Genomic DNA, 14171 nt, shown 5'->3' with positions numbered 1-14171 from the left:
CGGACAAATGGACTTTATATATTGCCACAGAGGATATTTGCACTTTATTGTTGTGTTTAGTGGTAATGGGGCTACCGTTTTCGCGTTCACCAGTTGGCGCCACTGAAGACAAAGGTCCTGCCTGAAGTATAGTATAGTGCTTAGTTTGTTATTACGGGCGTGTAAACAAAATTTACATTTAAATCATATTTAATGCCTTAAAAGCGTAGCATAAAATATCGAGAATGCCACAGTATTGCGTAGTCCCGTTTTGTTCTGAAAAAAAGGGAGGACAAAGGTTTCCAAAAGACAAAACTGTCTCAAAACACAGACATTCATTGCCCCGTAAGCCCGTAACGCATATTTGCCATGATTAATTTCAGGGATAGCAAAATATTCACAAAATAATTCTAATTATAAATAAACCCGCGTATCTCACCCAAAAACAGTGACATTTGACATTTCGGAGACCTCTCGCTACACTAGCGCCTCTAGCGGCGAATTCATACGCGATAGCCCTCATCTCATTAAAGCGCTTTTCTTACCTAAGTCGCTAAATGGGGTGGAAATGTCGTCAGTGGGGACCTCGTGACAACGTGTATGGTTGATTTTATACGAGTGACCCTCAATTGTGGCGTTATCTGGTAAAAGGTACCTTGTTGTCGGTTCTAGTTTCCGAGATTAATCGCGCTTGAAGTAAAAATGTCGAAAAAAATCATTTTTTCTTTTTTTACTCTATATTAATAAGCAGGGTCTAAATTTTAATTTGACAGAGACACAAGTTTTTAAATCTTTTTTTATGAGTTAAACATCCCTTAAAGTTAGTAAGAAAGGTACCTTGTCGGTGCCGCTCTTGAATGCTTTCTGTGCGCTCGGTATCGGTTTGGAAGACGTGTCGGACGTCGGTACTTTGTCGGCGCGTCATCATCATCATCATCATCATCCTAGCCTATACGTCCCACTGCTGGACACAAGCCTCCTCTCAGAATGAAAGAGCTTGGCATTAGTTCCCACGCGGGCCCATTGCCGGTGCTTGTCGCGCGTATTAAAACGTTCAAGAATCATCATAAAATGCGTTTAATTAGAGTAAGGTAAATCATCAATAACTGGCCACCCTTAGCGATTACACTAGCGATTTGCGGGCGAGTTGAAAGCGAGGTGAGCGCGCAGCGAGTTCGCTTCGAGCGCGTAACGATTTCACCGCGAGCGTGAAACGATATCGCCGCGAGCGCGCAACGATGTCGCTGCGAGTTCGCTGCGTTAGCGCCGAAGCAGCGAACTCGCATGCGCTCGCAGCAGCGACATCGTTGCGCGCTTGCGGCGAAATCGTTACCTATACGCTTGCAGCGAATTCACTGCACGCTTGCCTCGCTTTCAACTCTTCCGCGAATACGCTAGTGTGATTAGGCCCTTATTGACGATTTACGCCAATTTGTCTTTTTTTTATTCGACTGGATGGCAAACGAGCAAGTGGGTCACCTGATGGTAAGAGATTACCACCCCCAGACACCTGCAACAGCAGGGGATTGCAGATGCGTTGCCAACCTAGAGCCTAAGATGGGATACCTCAAATGCCAGTAATTTCACCGGCTGTCTTACTCTCCACGCCGAAACACAACAATGCAAGCACTGCTATTCACGGCAGGATTAGCGAGCAAGATGGTGTAACAATCCGGCCTTGCACAAGGTCCTACCACCTGCTGGTCTTTAGAGGTTGATTTAGAGTATAATAAGAACGATAATAGTTACAACTACAAATCAAAAGCATTTTTTTAGATTTTATTCTTAACTATGTCACTAAACATTTTACGTCCGACGATAAGGTACCTTTTCAATACGTTAATCATTTAGTGTGTTGAGACAAAATTATAGGTTTTTGGTAAGAGTTTTAATACTACAGTGTTCTTAAATTAAGACTATTAAAATTAATCGTAAGTTATTAGTCGTTTTCAAATGATATCACTTCATAATCACTAAATATTTTTACCACGACATAAGGTACCTTTTAGAAAATATATAGTGATTGTACCAACTTTTTACTAAACTTTACCTTGATTTTTGAGACTGAAAAAACTAGTTTTTTAAGATTTGTTGAGTTATTTTGGTCTCATTTGGCTATGTTTTAGCGTACTAAATATAAAAGTTTGTTGAGTGCACTGTTTAATTACATTTGTAAACATCAAAGTTATTTTTGTTAAAGTTTTTTTTATATAATAATCAAAGTTAATTCAAAACGGAGTAGGTCTTATTTAGTGTCCATTTACGCATAATATTCTTTCCTTCGATAAAAATCCAATGGAACTATACAATAAATAGAAAAAAATGTAAAAAATCCATCAACCTTTTTTTTTTACTTTATGCACTTTGGCAAGTAAACTATAGGAAAAACGTTGTCAATTACAAAATTGTTCTTGAAACCTGAAAGCCCGTACAATCTACTCCTCAAATAGCATGTCATCTATGTAACTTCCAACATAACATACTTTTATTGGGTGTACAAGTTTGAATTCAATTTTCTCATAATCACCTTTTCTGGCTTTTGAACTCATCATTTTTAAAAAAAAATATCTATTACACCTACATGCATGTTCTTACATGGTTCGATAGCTAAATGTATTAATTATGGGGATATCAATAACTCAATACCGACAACAAGGTACTTACCTTTTCCCAGATAACGCCACAATTATCAACTAGTACTAATAAACTTCTTTGGGTGATTTCAGGCTCGTTACGCCACGGCATTCATTAAAGGTGATTTCACACTGCCTTCCAAGCAAACGATGATGGTGGAATGGAAGGGCCACGCTGATGCCCTGCGAGATGAAGGACGCCCACAGTCGCACATACATCTTCTAGATGACAAAGAGGTATGTTGTGGATGTAGTTGAGTTACCTTCAGCGTTAGATAAGAAAAGCAAATAAACACAGGGTTATTAATTCTTTTTATTGTCGGTTTAGAGTTTAGTATTAGTTAAGAAAAAATAGTGCGTCTTTATTTTATTCTTAAGTTTTTCTATCATATTGCTTCAAAGTGTTTTAGGCCAAGTTGCAAGGTCATTCGAATGAAAGTACGAATAAGGATGCGAATAAAGTACTCTTTTTTTTTCTCAGGATGCATATTATGCCGCCTTGACAAAGGAATCTGGAATATCCCGAGTACCTCCAGTGCTGTCCAGGATTCGAAGCCACGACACTGAAGAAAAACGCAAAAACCTGTACACTTACAGAGATTATGAGTACATCGTAGTAGATAATGAAACGTTCACTCGACGCTTGGAAAAATAAAAATCAGTACCAATTAATTTTAATTTCTTTAACAGATTATAAGAAATTGCATAAAATCAGAACGGACTACTCCTCATCGCACACAGTCGCACACCAAGACATAATAATATATTTCTTTGAAACTTAAATTGAAATGCTTTCTTCAACGGTTAAAACGCTTATGGGAAAAACAAGGAACATTTTGTAGGTTCGCGTCAATAAAAAATATTATTGTGACAAAGCTTTATTTTTTATAAAATATTTAATGTCGGCGGCCGATCGTAAAATCCGCCAGATCACGAAATTCCTAGGCATATCATGAAATGGCATTATTTTATGTGGCGAAGTGCCAGAACCGAATTAAGCCGTTAACCTTAGCTATTGTTTGAGCAAAATGTACATCAAATTTTTCAAAGTCCTGGCTCCATACTAATTTTGCTTGAAATTTTATAAGTCCCAAATCCTATATAGCGGCGTTTCATGATCTACCTAAACTGGCCAAATCATGAAATGGCGGCATTTCGTGATAATTTGTCTAGGAATTTCATGATCTGCCCAAACGTCACTAGGCAAATCGTTAAACGGTGAGTTTTGAACGATATTTATTTATTTATTATACAATATGGATGGTTGTGGAGATATGGCGCCATTTTATGATATATGCCTATATAGGAATTTAATGATCTGGCGAATATTACAATCGACCGTCGACATATAAAAGGCAAAAGGGTCTAGGTACTCTAAAGGCTGTCGTCTAATACGTTTCCCCTAATGAGGTATTGTAAGGCATTTAATATTTTGTGCAACAGTAACTTTAACAAGTATAAACTAAATTCCGAAAGTCGGAATCACGAATTTCAAAATACCGATTTTTTAATTCCGAATGTTTTAAAACTCCTGATCCTAATACGGCTATTCCGATTCTTCAAATCCGAAAATTAAAAATATCTAAGGTTTAAAATTACAATTTCCAAAATTCCGAATTATAATACACCGAACAATAAGAACTTCTACTTAATGACAATCCGAAATATCAAAAATACGAAAATAATAAATCCCGACTTATTAACGTAAGATATGTAGGTTAGATTGGCCTAAAACATTAGTAATTGTTATTCATTTTCAGCAATGTGACACAAGGTCGACGGAGCTCCTATTCCGCGCAGTTAAGGCGCTTCGCGCCTTGACGCAATTCTAACCTAACCTATGCAGATCAATTTACCTAAATTAATTGATATTAATTCGAGATTCGAAATTCAAGATTCCGATTATTAAAATCACGAAGTTTATTTTGCCGAATGTCATGTTTCTGAATTAACGATGTCATTTCGGAAAATTGATAATCGGAATACTGTTTTCGGGCTAATTACTCGTAACATTTCGTGTTTTTAAGTAATCGGAATTATATGTCTTAGAAATTCTGAAAATCGGAGTTTTGAATATCGGAATTAGCAAATTCGGAATAAAATATTTCGGAGTATACACACATAAAATCGCAAAGCGTAATAATACTAGCAAAACAACAATTGTTTCTTTTATCTCGGGGCACCGTTATGGGCTAAATATAATATTATGTAATAATGAGTAAGTATAAAAATAGTGACAAATTAGGAAAGCATAGGATTATCGCCAAATTTGTTGTAGTAATGTATCTGTACTTCTGGTACAGGATGAGCTACTAACATCTTATGAACTTGTATAATATCTTCGTTCGGTTCATAATCATCATAGTAATTATCCATAAGCATGATCACCAACAAATACATTGCAACAAATGCCTCGTCACCGAGCCAATTTTTTAAATAATTTACTTTTACTTTTTCACCAACATATACGTCAAGCAATTGATCCAGGGCCCTGCTAAATATTCTGTACACAGACATACCATATAAATTAGTATCCTCTTTCAAATATCGAGCCACTACTTCTCCGAAATCGGATGTGATGGCTATGTACTGCTTTTCTGCATTTGAGTCCCAGTCTTGGGTAGTTTCAGAATCCGAGGTATTCTTGCATAATTTATCTATAAACGCAATAGTAAGTTGCAACTGTTTAAACAAGAGGTAATTTTGTGTGACTGGTAAAGAAGCTTCAAGTTTTGCTAAAATATTACTGTACAGCGCGACTGGCTTTACTTTATTTCTTTTAAATGCGAAGTCTATGGTAGAACGATACATGTGATCGAGAACACTTTCAAAGTTTTGCCTTACATAACAAGAACGTTCATTTACTTTATCCCATGACGCAATTGACTTTTCCATTAAAGGCACTAATGCTTTCTCAAATCTTTGATGTTGACTATGATCATCGTCAGCACTAAGTAAATAAGAAACAAGTAATTGCATGTCATGCCTGTGTGAGTTTCCATAACTCTTCTTTAAAATAATTTGATCCACAAATTCTAAGATTATATCCGCGACAAAGTCCGAATCAAGTTCTTCAATAATGTTATTCATTTCTTCTTTCATTTTTCCAATAATATTTTTACAATCTGCTTTCGGCGGCAGGGATTTCAGGAACCTGTAGCTCTTCATACAATACGTTGATTTTATACTGTGATGTACTCTAGCCAATTTACCGAATGTGTTAAATATTGTTTTGTTTTCTTCCGCTGTCAAACTATCCATAAATATTTGCATTAATTCCCAAAGCTCTGCAATGAGCGCTTCATCTTGTTCTCTACATAATAATTCATGAGTGCTCTGAAAAAGAGCGGCGCGAACTGACGAGTTTTTGTTAGACTTCCAAACGTCTAAAAATATTTGTTTCATTTCAGTTGGTGACAGTTTAGTAAATGCAAGATAAATGCCGTGCTTTTGTAAAGATGTTATGTTATTAAGAAGATTAAGAACGTACTCTCGGCTGCGACTTGATTGTATGTTGTGTAAGATAGCGTTCAAAGAAGGCTGAGTAAATTGTACGTAGTCACCTTTAGCGTACGCCAGGACAGCTTCTGGTTTGATTTGAGGACGAGCGATATGCATACTTTGAGCTATGTTCTTACAAATGCTCAACTCGAGTTCATCAGTATCAGCCCAGTTAATCTTGGTTTCGTGGGGTTCGTATTTCTTTAAGAATTCAATCAATTGCTGTTGAGTTAGGAGAGAACAGATACCACGGACGGCCGCTTTGTGTCCGCTGGTCTTGACGAGTCGTTCGCGGTACGATGACAGCCACTCATTAGCCATGGTCTGCGGCCAGTAGACTCGCAGTTTGCGCAGAACTTGTTTCATTGAAATAGCATCGTTGAAGCGTAGCGCTTCTACTTCATCTTTGTTGCGCACCAAAAGCTCTGGATCGTGTTTCAACGCATTCATGCAAACAATTTGGGAGGGAGATAGAACGAGTGATTCATCAAAAATATTTTTCCTCCATGATTTTTTAGTATCATACAAAGGTGTCAAGGACGTGATCCATCCCTTTTCTTTCTTGATCTTAGCACAGTACTTGATTTTGTCGATCAAAACCGGAAAATCAACAAGGTCCTTTTTCCAATCTTTTAATAAATATAGTCCTTGCTGAAATAGCTCTACATATTCTGCAAGTTCTACATGATTAGAAATATCGCGACTGTTTAATTTGTTCAAGAAAAGGTTATACAAGTATGTAAATACTTTATCTTTTTGTTCATCATTTAATTTTCTTTTTAATGAATTTAATGAGTCAAAATTAAATTTTTGTTCTACGATTTCGGGTACTGCTTGATCACGTATGACTTTATGTACAATAATAGATTTTAGGCACGTCTGGACGTTGTTCTCAGACTCTATATATACTTCCATACTGCGGAATATTTCATCCAAAATAGCCCACATTTTGTCATCGTAAAGATGAGTATCAGATTTATGAAGCAAATCATTTATAAACTGTACTTTGAATCTAAATGGCTCATTGATGTGTCTATCACGGTAATACTGCAACAACGAATGAATGTTTGCTAAATTTCGTCGTGCCGTAGTGACTAGAACCAACAACATAGCGTTTCTTTCATCTGGATTTGATTCTGTTCGAATCATTTTCTTTAAATCTGGGAATGCGACGCCGAATGGAGCATATTTATACCAGCGATAAACACTGAAGTTGCTGGCACCACGACCACCAAAATCGCCACTACAATAATTGAAACTCATTTGTGCTACATAGCAATCATTTTCTAGTATTTGATGCTTTCTTTCAATAAATTGCTTCGTAAATTCGAATTTACTTTCTTTAGGCATGTACTTAATAAAATTAAGTATTCTGTCATGATTAAAATAAAATTTTGTTTCTTTATTCTCCAACTGTTTTAAAATAAAACTTTTGATATCTTCTTTCTTTAAATATTTTGCAAACGTGTCTAAATCAATATTGTACATGAATTTTTCAAAATTATCAATAAACCTGTTAGGGCACTTTTTCATAACGATTTCAGTTTTCTTTTTTCCGAACTCAGGCCAAAAATTCCGTTGGATTGTATTTAATGCGTCTAGATATTTTTCAGGGTCGCTGCGCAGTAAAATCATTGCGGCTTTTAACTCTTTTGTCTTGTAGCCGTTATGCGACTTTACGAAGATTTCGAGGACTGTACTTGATCTTTCGCACAAGCGTTTTAGAATATTCGGAGAAATCTCACTAGCGTGTTTTTCCACAGCGTCTTCAATAACACTCAAGGGACACTTTGGGAGCCATTTAAGAGCTGTCTTAAGCTTCTCATGTCTAAAGTATTGGAAAAACTTTTCAATCCTTGATTCGTTTTTCAAAGTTAGTCTTATATGAAGTAGGAATTTGCTGCTCGCTTTCGGCATCATCTGTGGGAACAGCTCAGAGTGAAGGTACTGAGGTTCGATTATGTGAGCGAATTGGTCATCATTTATCAGCCACGTCTTTGTTATTGCTAGCAATATCTATATTAAATAGATTTTCGACGTCAGTTTTTTCATAGTCGATTTTATCCGCCTGAAATTTGTTGGAGGAAGTGGCATTTTTTAACAAGTTGTTGTAGTTTTGGTGCCGCTTGCCCAACGTAGCGCCCTCCAGCACTAGTGGCGCCATGATGTTCTGTAAATGAAAAATCAGCGTCTTAGAAATTACTTATGTAAGTTAAGTACCATGGCAGGGTATCATATATTTCTAGGTATGTGTATATGTATATGTGTATTTATATGTATGTAGGGGGGTATTTCTAGGTCCGGAAGGACGTGGCAGATATTAATGCAGATGACTGTACTTCACTCGGTGATGAAAGAAAGAAAAAAAGAAAGAAAGAAACAAGAGATTTATTTTAGTTCCATAAGCACCATCATCTTACAGTAATAGGGGAGACCAGGGATGAACGTAACAATTTTCATTTTTTACGTAATATCTCTTACTTACACTAAGGGCACTGTACCTGTAGTGTAAGTTTTCGGTTACAAAATACATCTCGATCGCGTTCGCGTTAAAATCTCAATTTATATGGAAACATGAACAGCGCCTCTAGCGGAACGTTTGCGATTTTCGTGTTTCCATACTAATTGAGATTTTAACGCGAACGCGATCGAGACGTTTTTTGTAACCGAAAACTTACACTAAGGGCACTGGTCTCCCTACTAAAGAACTAAAGCTAAGATGATGCAATTTCCTTTCACGAAAGTGGCTACCTGTTGCTTAAAAAAGTTAAAAAATATGTATTCGTAATATTTTACGCAGATGGTAGGCAAGATTGACCTAATTCTTAATTGGCGTTGACTAATGCTACCATTCATAATCATTGTTTAAAGGTTACCGAGTCAAAGTCAACATCATCTTTTATGATTGGTTATTTGGAGTCTTTTTGTATTTTTTGTTTCAACTTTAAAGACCATGGCAGGGTAAGGGAACATCTTGTGCCTTAATAGCTTCTCCACTTGATTTTTTTCACGTCACGACGATAGTAAGTGCGATACTAAATTTCAGCATTCTCCTCTTCTTATTTTTGAAGAAAATAAATAAATAATAAAAATGAGTTTAACTCGCTCGCAAATCGCTAGTGTGATAAGGCCCTAACTGGCTACCGCCTAATGGTGGCCAGTTATTGATGATTAACCTTACTCTAATTAAACGCATTGTATGATCATTGTATGTACGATATTTAATAATTTTCGACATTCAAATATGTTGACATTTGCAACTTAGATATATTGGCTATCGATATTTTTACTCATTCGATATTTTAACCGTAGGTATTTTAATTATCGATATTCAAATATGTAACCCTCTCTATGCTCCATTTATTTTAACATTTGAAACTCGGTAAAATTTGCACACGTTTTTAAATGAAACAACGAAACTACTTATTTAAAATTGTGTTAACTTCTCTACCTAATGACAACATAATAAATAACGCTAGTAAATGTACATGTAGGTATTTTTAGTCCATTTGTGTTTCAAATACCGAGAAACGAGTGTTACAATTTGACCGTTAGTTCAAATCTTAAATTAAACGGAGTATAGTAGGAGCAGACAGTTCAATCATTCTTCAGAATTATTATTGACCTGTTTTTATCCGCTAAGTTTCGAATTTTTTTCTTACTACCTACATTAGAATAAGGGATGGGCCGAAATTTGTTTAACATTCGGTTTAACTGTATTTCGGCAGGTTGAGCCGAATTTCAGCACTCGGCCGAAAATTCGGTTTAAATGCCGAACATTCGGCACTAGAAAAAAAGTATATAGTTGTACTATTTCGACTGAAATTAATATGAAGCAAGAATGTTATATCAGTAAAATATGCAACAAAAACTAAGTAAACTGAGTACATATTATTTTAATAAATATCTTGATTATAAACAATACAATCAGTAAATTGATAAAAAAAAAAATCGTTTTTAGTTCACAATTTTCACAAACTAAATATTGAGAAGCATTAAAGTATTTCTAATTTTGAAAGGGTGTTTTCAGCAATCAAATTTGTCAATCTCTTTCTTATCTGTTTACTCGTATTTGTACTATTACTTATTCTGTGCTCGTATTTAAAATTCACAAGAGGCAGATTACTGAACCCAAGTTCGGGCGAAATTCGGCCGAATTTTTTTTTACCGAATGTTCGGTTCGGCTGAAGTTCGTATTCGATTCAAATCAAACCAAATTCGGCCCATCGCATCACTGCTTGGTGTATTTAGAATGCTTGTATTTGGTATTTTAATGGCCGCTACCGGCCTGTCTAAAATATATTTGAGTAAGTAAGTAAGTAGGTAATATGTAACTTTAGGTAGGTACATTTCAATTTTTACTCACAGCTGAGCTTATATTATATTCGCACAGAAAAGTTTTTAATTCATTGGTAATTCTGCGTAGGTAGGTATGTAAGGCTGACAAAAACTACTCGAACAAAATATTCCCTGATAATTAGAAACGCCCAAAAAAAAAAATTATAAATTAGTCGTCGGGTGTCGCTGGGAGCTATTAGGCATAGGTACACTGTATGTATTCTTCGTTTTTTTAGCATTAAGGGGCTCCTAGACGGGCCATATTTTCACTGCAATATGTGGCCGGCAACTATTGGTGTCCCTGTCTAACATGTGAGTAAGAGAGGGACACGAATAGTTGCCGGCCACAAATTGCAGTGAAAATATGGCCCGTCTAGGAGCCCCTTTAGAAAAAGGGTAGACAAATAATCTTGAAGTCTTTTTATTGAAGAACGTTTTAAAAAAACAGTAAATTTTAACTATGATACCAAAAGCATGCTTCATAGTTTTAAGTTTTTTTTTTTTTAAAGAAATGACTATGGGTCTCTTAACTTCAAACTCGGGTAATTCCATTTCTGCCGATTTATAAGATTTTGGTATTAAGTACTATAAAAGGGTAAAAAACAACTTTTGTTATAATTTTATCGGTTAAGTATAATTTCGTATGGTTTTTGAGAAAAATACAGTTAAAATAATAATATTGTATCAAAATCAAATAAATCAATATGACGGGGTTTTTTTTTCAAATTAAGTTAAGTCCATCCAAGTCAATCAGCAAAAGGTTTTTTTTTCTTTTTTTTTATAGTTTTTTTTTCATATGTAGAATGCAGAATCTAGTTTAAATCAAAATTACCTATACCTACACACCCACACTGAGCTTTTTCAAAGATCGATAAATTGCAATCGCTTATATCAAATGAGGGTAAATCCAATCAACATTGTATTGTTTGTAAAGAATGGAAAAAAAAGAAAAAGAAAGAAAAAACATTTATTTGTGACATTATTACACAAAATACTAGATACATAGAATTAAAAATTACGTATTACGGTCACGAAATAGAATGGATGTTTTAATGTTTAATTTGTCGAACATTAGCCAGAATTAACGTTATTATTATTATAAATTATTTTCAATTAACTCCCAAATTGTTAGTGGATTTATTTGGACTCATATTATCTGCTTGCTAATTGTTCCATATTTTGCTGTGACTTATTTTTCAAGTGTTTTAAAAAAAAGACACGTCAAGATGGCTTACCTTCTTTCTAATGCTAAAAAAAACGAAGTATAGGTTAACAAAGTTGCTAAATACACAGTGATATACAAACATACTTGTTAATAGTAAAAAAAAGGATGCGTACGTTACTTACGTACTTTGATAGTCGACGCACGGCTAACTTGATTTGAAATTGCCGACAACCTTTAACAGCATAAAACTCCGAAAAACAAAACACGTTCAACGCGCTTGCCTGACACCCTGTCAACGAAAGGCGAAAAGTGCCGAGGCGAAGTTTCAGCGAACTAACTACCACGACTCGTGGTAGCTGCGGGGTTACTCCGAAATTCGAAAATCGAAGTTTCTGTCGTTCCGTCTTTCTGACTCTTATACTATTTAATATGAGTGAGAGAAACGGTACGATACAAACTTCGATTTTCGAATTTCGGAGTAGGCCCTTTGCTCGTGGTCCACGAGCACGAGCGAGACGAGACCATGGATGGACTATTTAAATATATGGGCTACTACGAAACTCTCAAATCGAAGTTCGTACCGCACCGTCCCTTTCACTCGCGTAGTAAACAAAATAAGCGTCAGCGGGACGGCAACATAGTTTGAATTTTGCACTTCGTGGTATAGGGCTAGCAGGGCTACTACGAAACTCGAAACACGAAGTTCGTGTCGTGCGGTCCCTCTGACACTGTTTAATACGAGAGCGAGAGGGACAATACGATACGAACTTCGAGTTTCGAGTTTCGTAGTAGCCCCGCAGGACCGATCACTTGCAGCTGAAAAGCGAGCAGAACGAGATAGCTAGTACGGATGCCATTTGTCCCTTTCTAATAGGGTGACAATAATATTTTTGTTATGAGAGATAATATGAATCTTGCAATCTTCCTGCTAATTGTTAACACTGAAGTTTTTCATTAGCTATGGAAAATTTCGCAGGGATTAGGGATGGATTAAAAAATAAATAATGCAAATAGTTCAAGTTATCGATTTATTATGTGAAATAATAATAACTGCATCGATAAAGTCTTGTTTTGTATGTAGTTAATTAAGCAACGGGTTAATAAAATTGCTTCCATTTAATACTATGCCAACTACAATATCAACAAATTATGAATAATCGTGCGCCAATTTACGAACAATAATAAACATAACTCAGCTACTGATAATTATATTCTTGTGCATTTAAAGTAAAATTTTCGTCTAAGACCAAGGCAATCAGGTATTAACAGCCAAAAAATTTAATTTTGGATAAGGGTTAATGGATAAACCGTTTGTTGGATCAATTTCCATTTCAAACTCACAACATTTATTGACAACAAAAACACATTACATCACAACAAAAACACAGCATTTGTCCAAAATGCTTTTTTTCCCAATATGCTTTTTTACTGAATCTTATTTTGCTTACATTGCTTTTTCCCGGACTCTGCAATACCTAATGTAGGTACTATTTGACACAGTGTACCTACCGTAACCAGCATCAATATCTGCCATAGTGGTGCTCGCAAAAATATCTGTAATTTCCTCCGGCCTTAGAAATAAAGTCGTACTCTTATTTGTGCTATACTTGTATTATTATCTATTCTGTGGTGCTGGTGACTGCACCTGCACATGCTGCATGCATGCTGGTGGTGTAATTTTTACAATAAAATTCATCTAATGCCATTTCAAACGAGTGAGGACCACCACCGACTGGCGAAATGGAATGATCTAACTTTTTAAATTGAAACTTTATATTGTATGAGAAATGAAAAATACACATGTTGTAACAGGAACTACTCAAACCTTTATTTGGAATTACATAGTTACTTATTTATATTTCTTTGCATAAATAGGTAAACAGTTACCAACATCAATTTTATTAAAGCTTTAGTCAACATTGCTGAAACAATGAGGATTAATTTAACATTTTCTAGATACATACTTACGTACCTGTATATTTTTAACATAGTAAAAGCTTGAAACTACCGTGAGACTCACTCATATTTTATATAATGACCCGGATAACTCACGTGTTACGTCACGTCGTGAGTTATCCGGGTCATTATATAAACTATACCTAGTAAAAGCTACGGGAAAAAGACCTATAAGTAATAAATAAAATAATATCTAATCACTTTAAGTAATGAACCTAATTAATTGAATGTATGTGTAGTTAGCTAAATGTGAATTTTATTTAAGGTAATAAACTGCAAGTTTAAAAATTTATACTCACTTACATTTACTTTCTCTTATTTTTTTTACTTTTAACGTTTGATAGACACCGGAGCCTCAGGACGCTTGTAGACATTCGTTTTTTTCACCGGACAACGAAACGTATTTTTGCCGGACTTGCGGTGTTGTATGGCTTACAATGAATGTGTGTACAGTACATGCACCGGACACTTGTCCGGCGACGAAGCCATACAACACCGCAAAAAACAGTCCATTATCCGGTTAAAACAACGAACGTCTACAAGCGGCCTCAGAGCGTTACTCATACGCCTACTACCTGCTATTACTAGGCGAGAGAAAA

The 14171-nt window shown here is 35.6% G+C and overlaps 2 protein-coding genes across 3 annotated transcripts in view; one reads left to right on the top strand and one right to left on the bottom strand.

The window, feature by feature from the left end:
* The window catches only part of LOC141432711 (senecionine N-oxygenase-like), a 41475-nt gene extending 38080 nt beyond the window's left edge, over positions 1 to 3395 (top strand). Inside the window, exons 3-4 of the mRNA XM_074094448.1 lie at positions 2706 to 2849; positions 3094 to 3395. Coding sequence (XP_073950549.1) covers positions 2706 to 2849; positions 3094 to 3267 — 318 coding nt within the window. The 3' untranslated portion in view covers positions 3268 to 3395. The remainder of the gene's footprint in view (positions 1 to 2705; positions 2850 to 3093) is intronic.
* Positions 3396 to 3478: 83 nt separating this feature from the next.
* On the bottom strand, positions 3479 to 14171 carry LOC141432702 (uncharacterized). Of its 2 annotated transcripts, none has more exons than XM_074094427.1 (2): positions 11799 to 14171; positions 3479 to 8283 (listed from the first exon to the last, which is right to left on the bottom strand). In XM_074094427.1, the coding sequence occupies exon 2, from the start codon at positions 8031 to 8033 to the stop codon at positions 4854 to 4856; it is 3180 nt and encodes a 1059-aa protein (XP_073950528.1). In that variant the 5' UTR covers positions 8034 to 8283; positions 11799 to 14171; the 3' UTR covers positions 3479 to 4853. The 2 variants fall into 2 exon arrangements, with proteins under 2 accessions (XP_073950528.1, XP_073950527.1); XM_074094426.1 differs by having other exon boundaries at positions 11803 to 14171.

The sequence above is a fragment of the Choristoneura fumiferana genome, chromosome 11 (assembly GCF_025370935.1).
Source record: "Choristoneura fumiferana chromosome 11, NRCan_CFum_1, whole genome shotgun sequence".
NCBI classification, from domain to species: domain Eukaryota; kingdom Metazoa; phylum Arthropoda; class Insecta; order Lepidoptera; family Tortricidae; genus Choristoneura; species Choristoneura fumiferana.
This window is presented reverse-complemented; position numbering and strand designations above follow the sequence as displayed.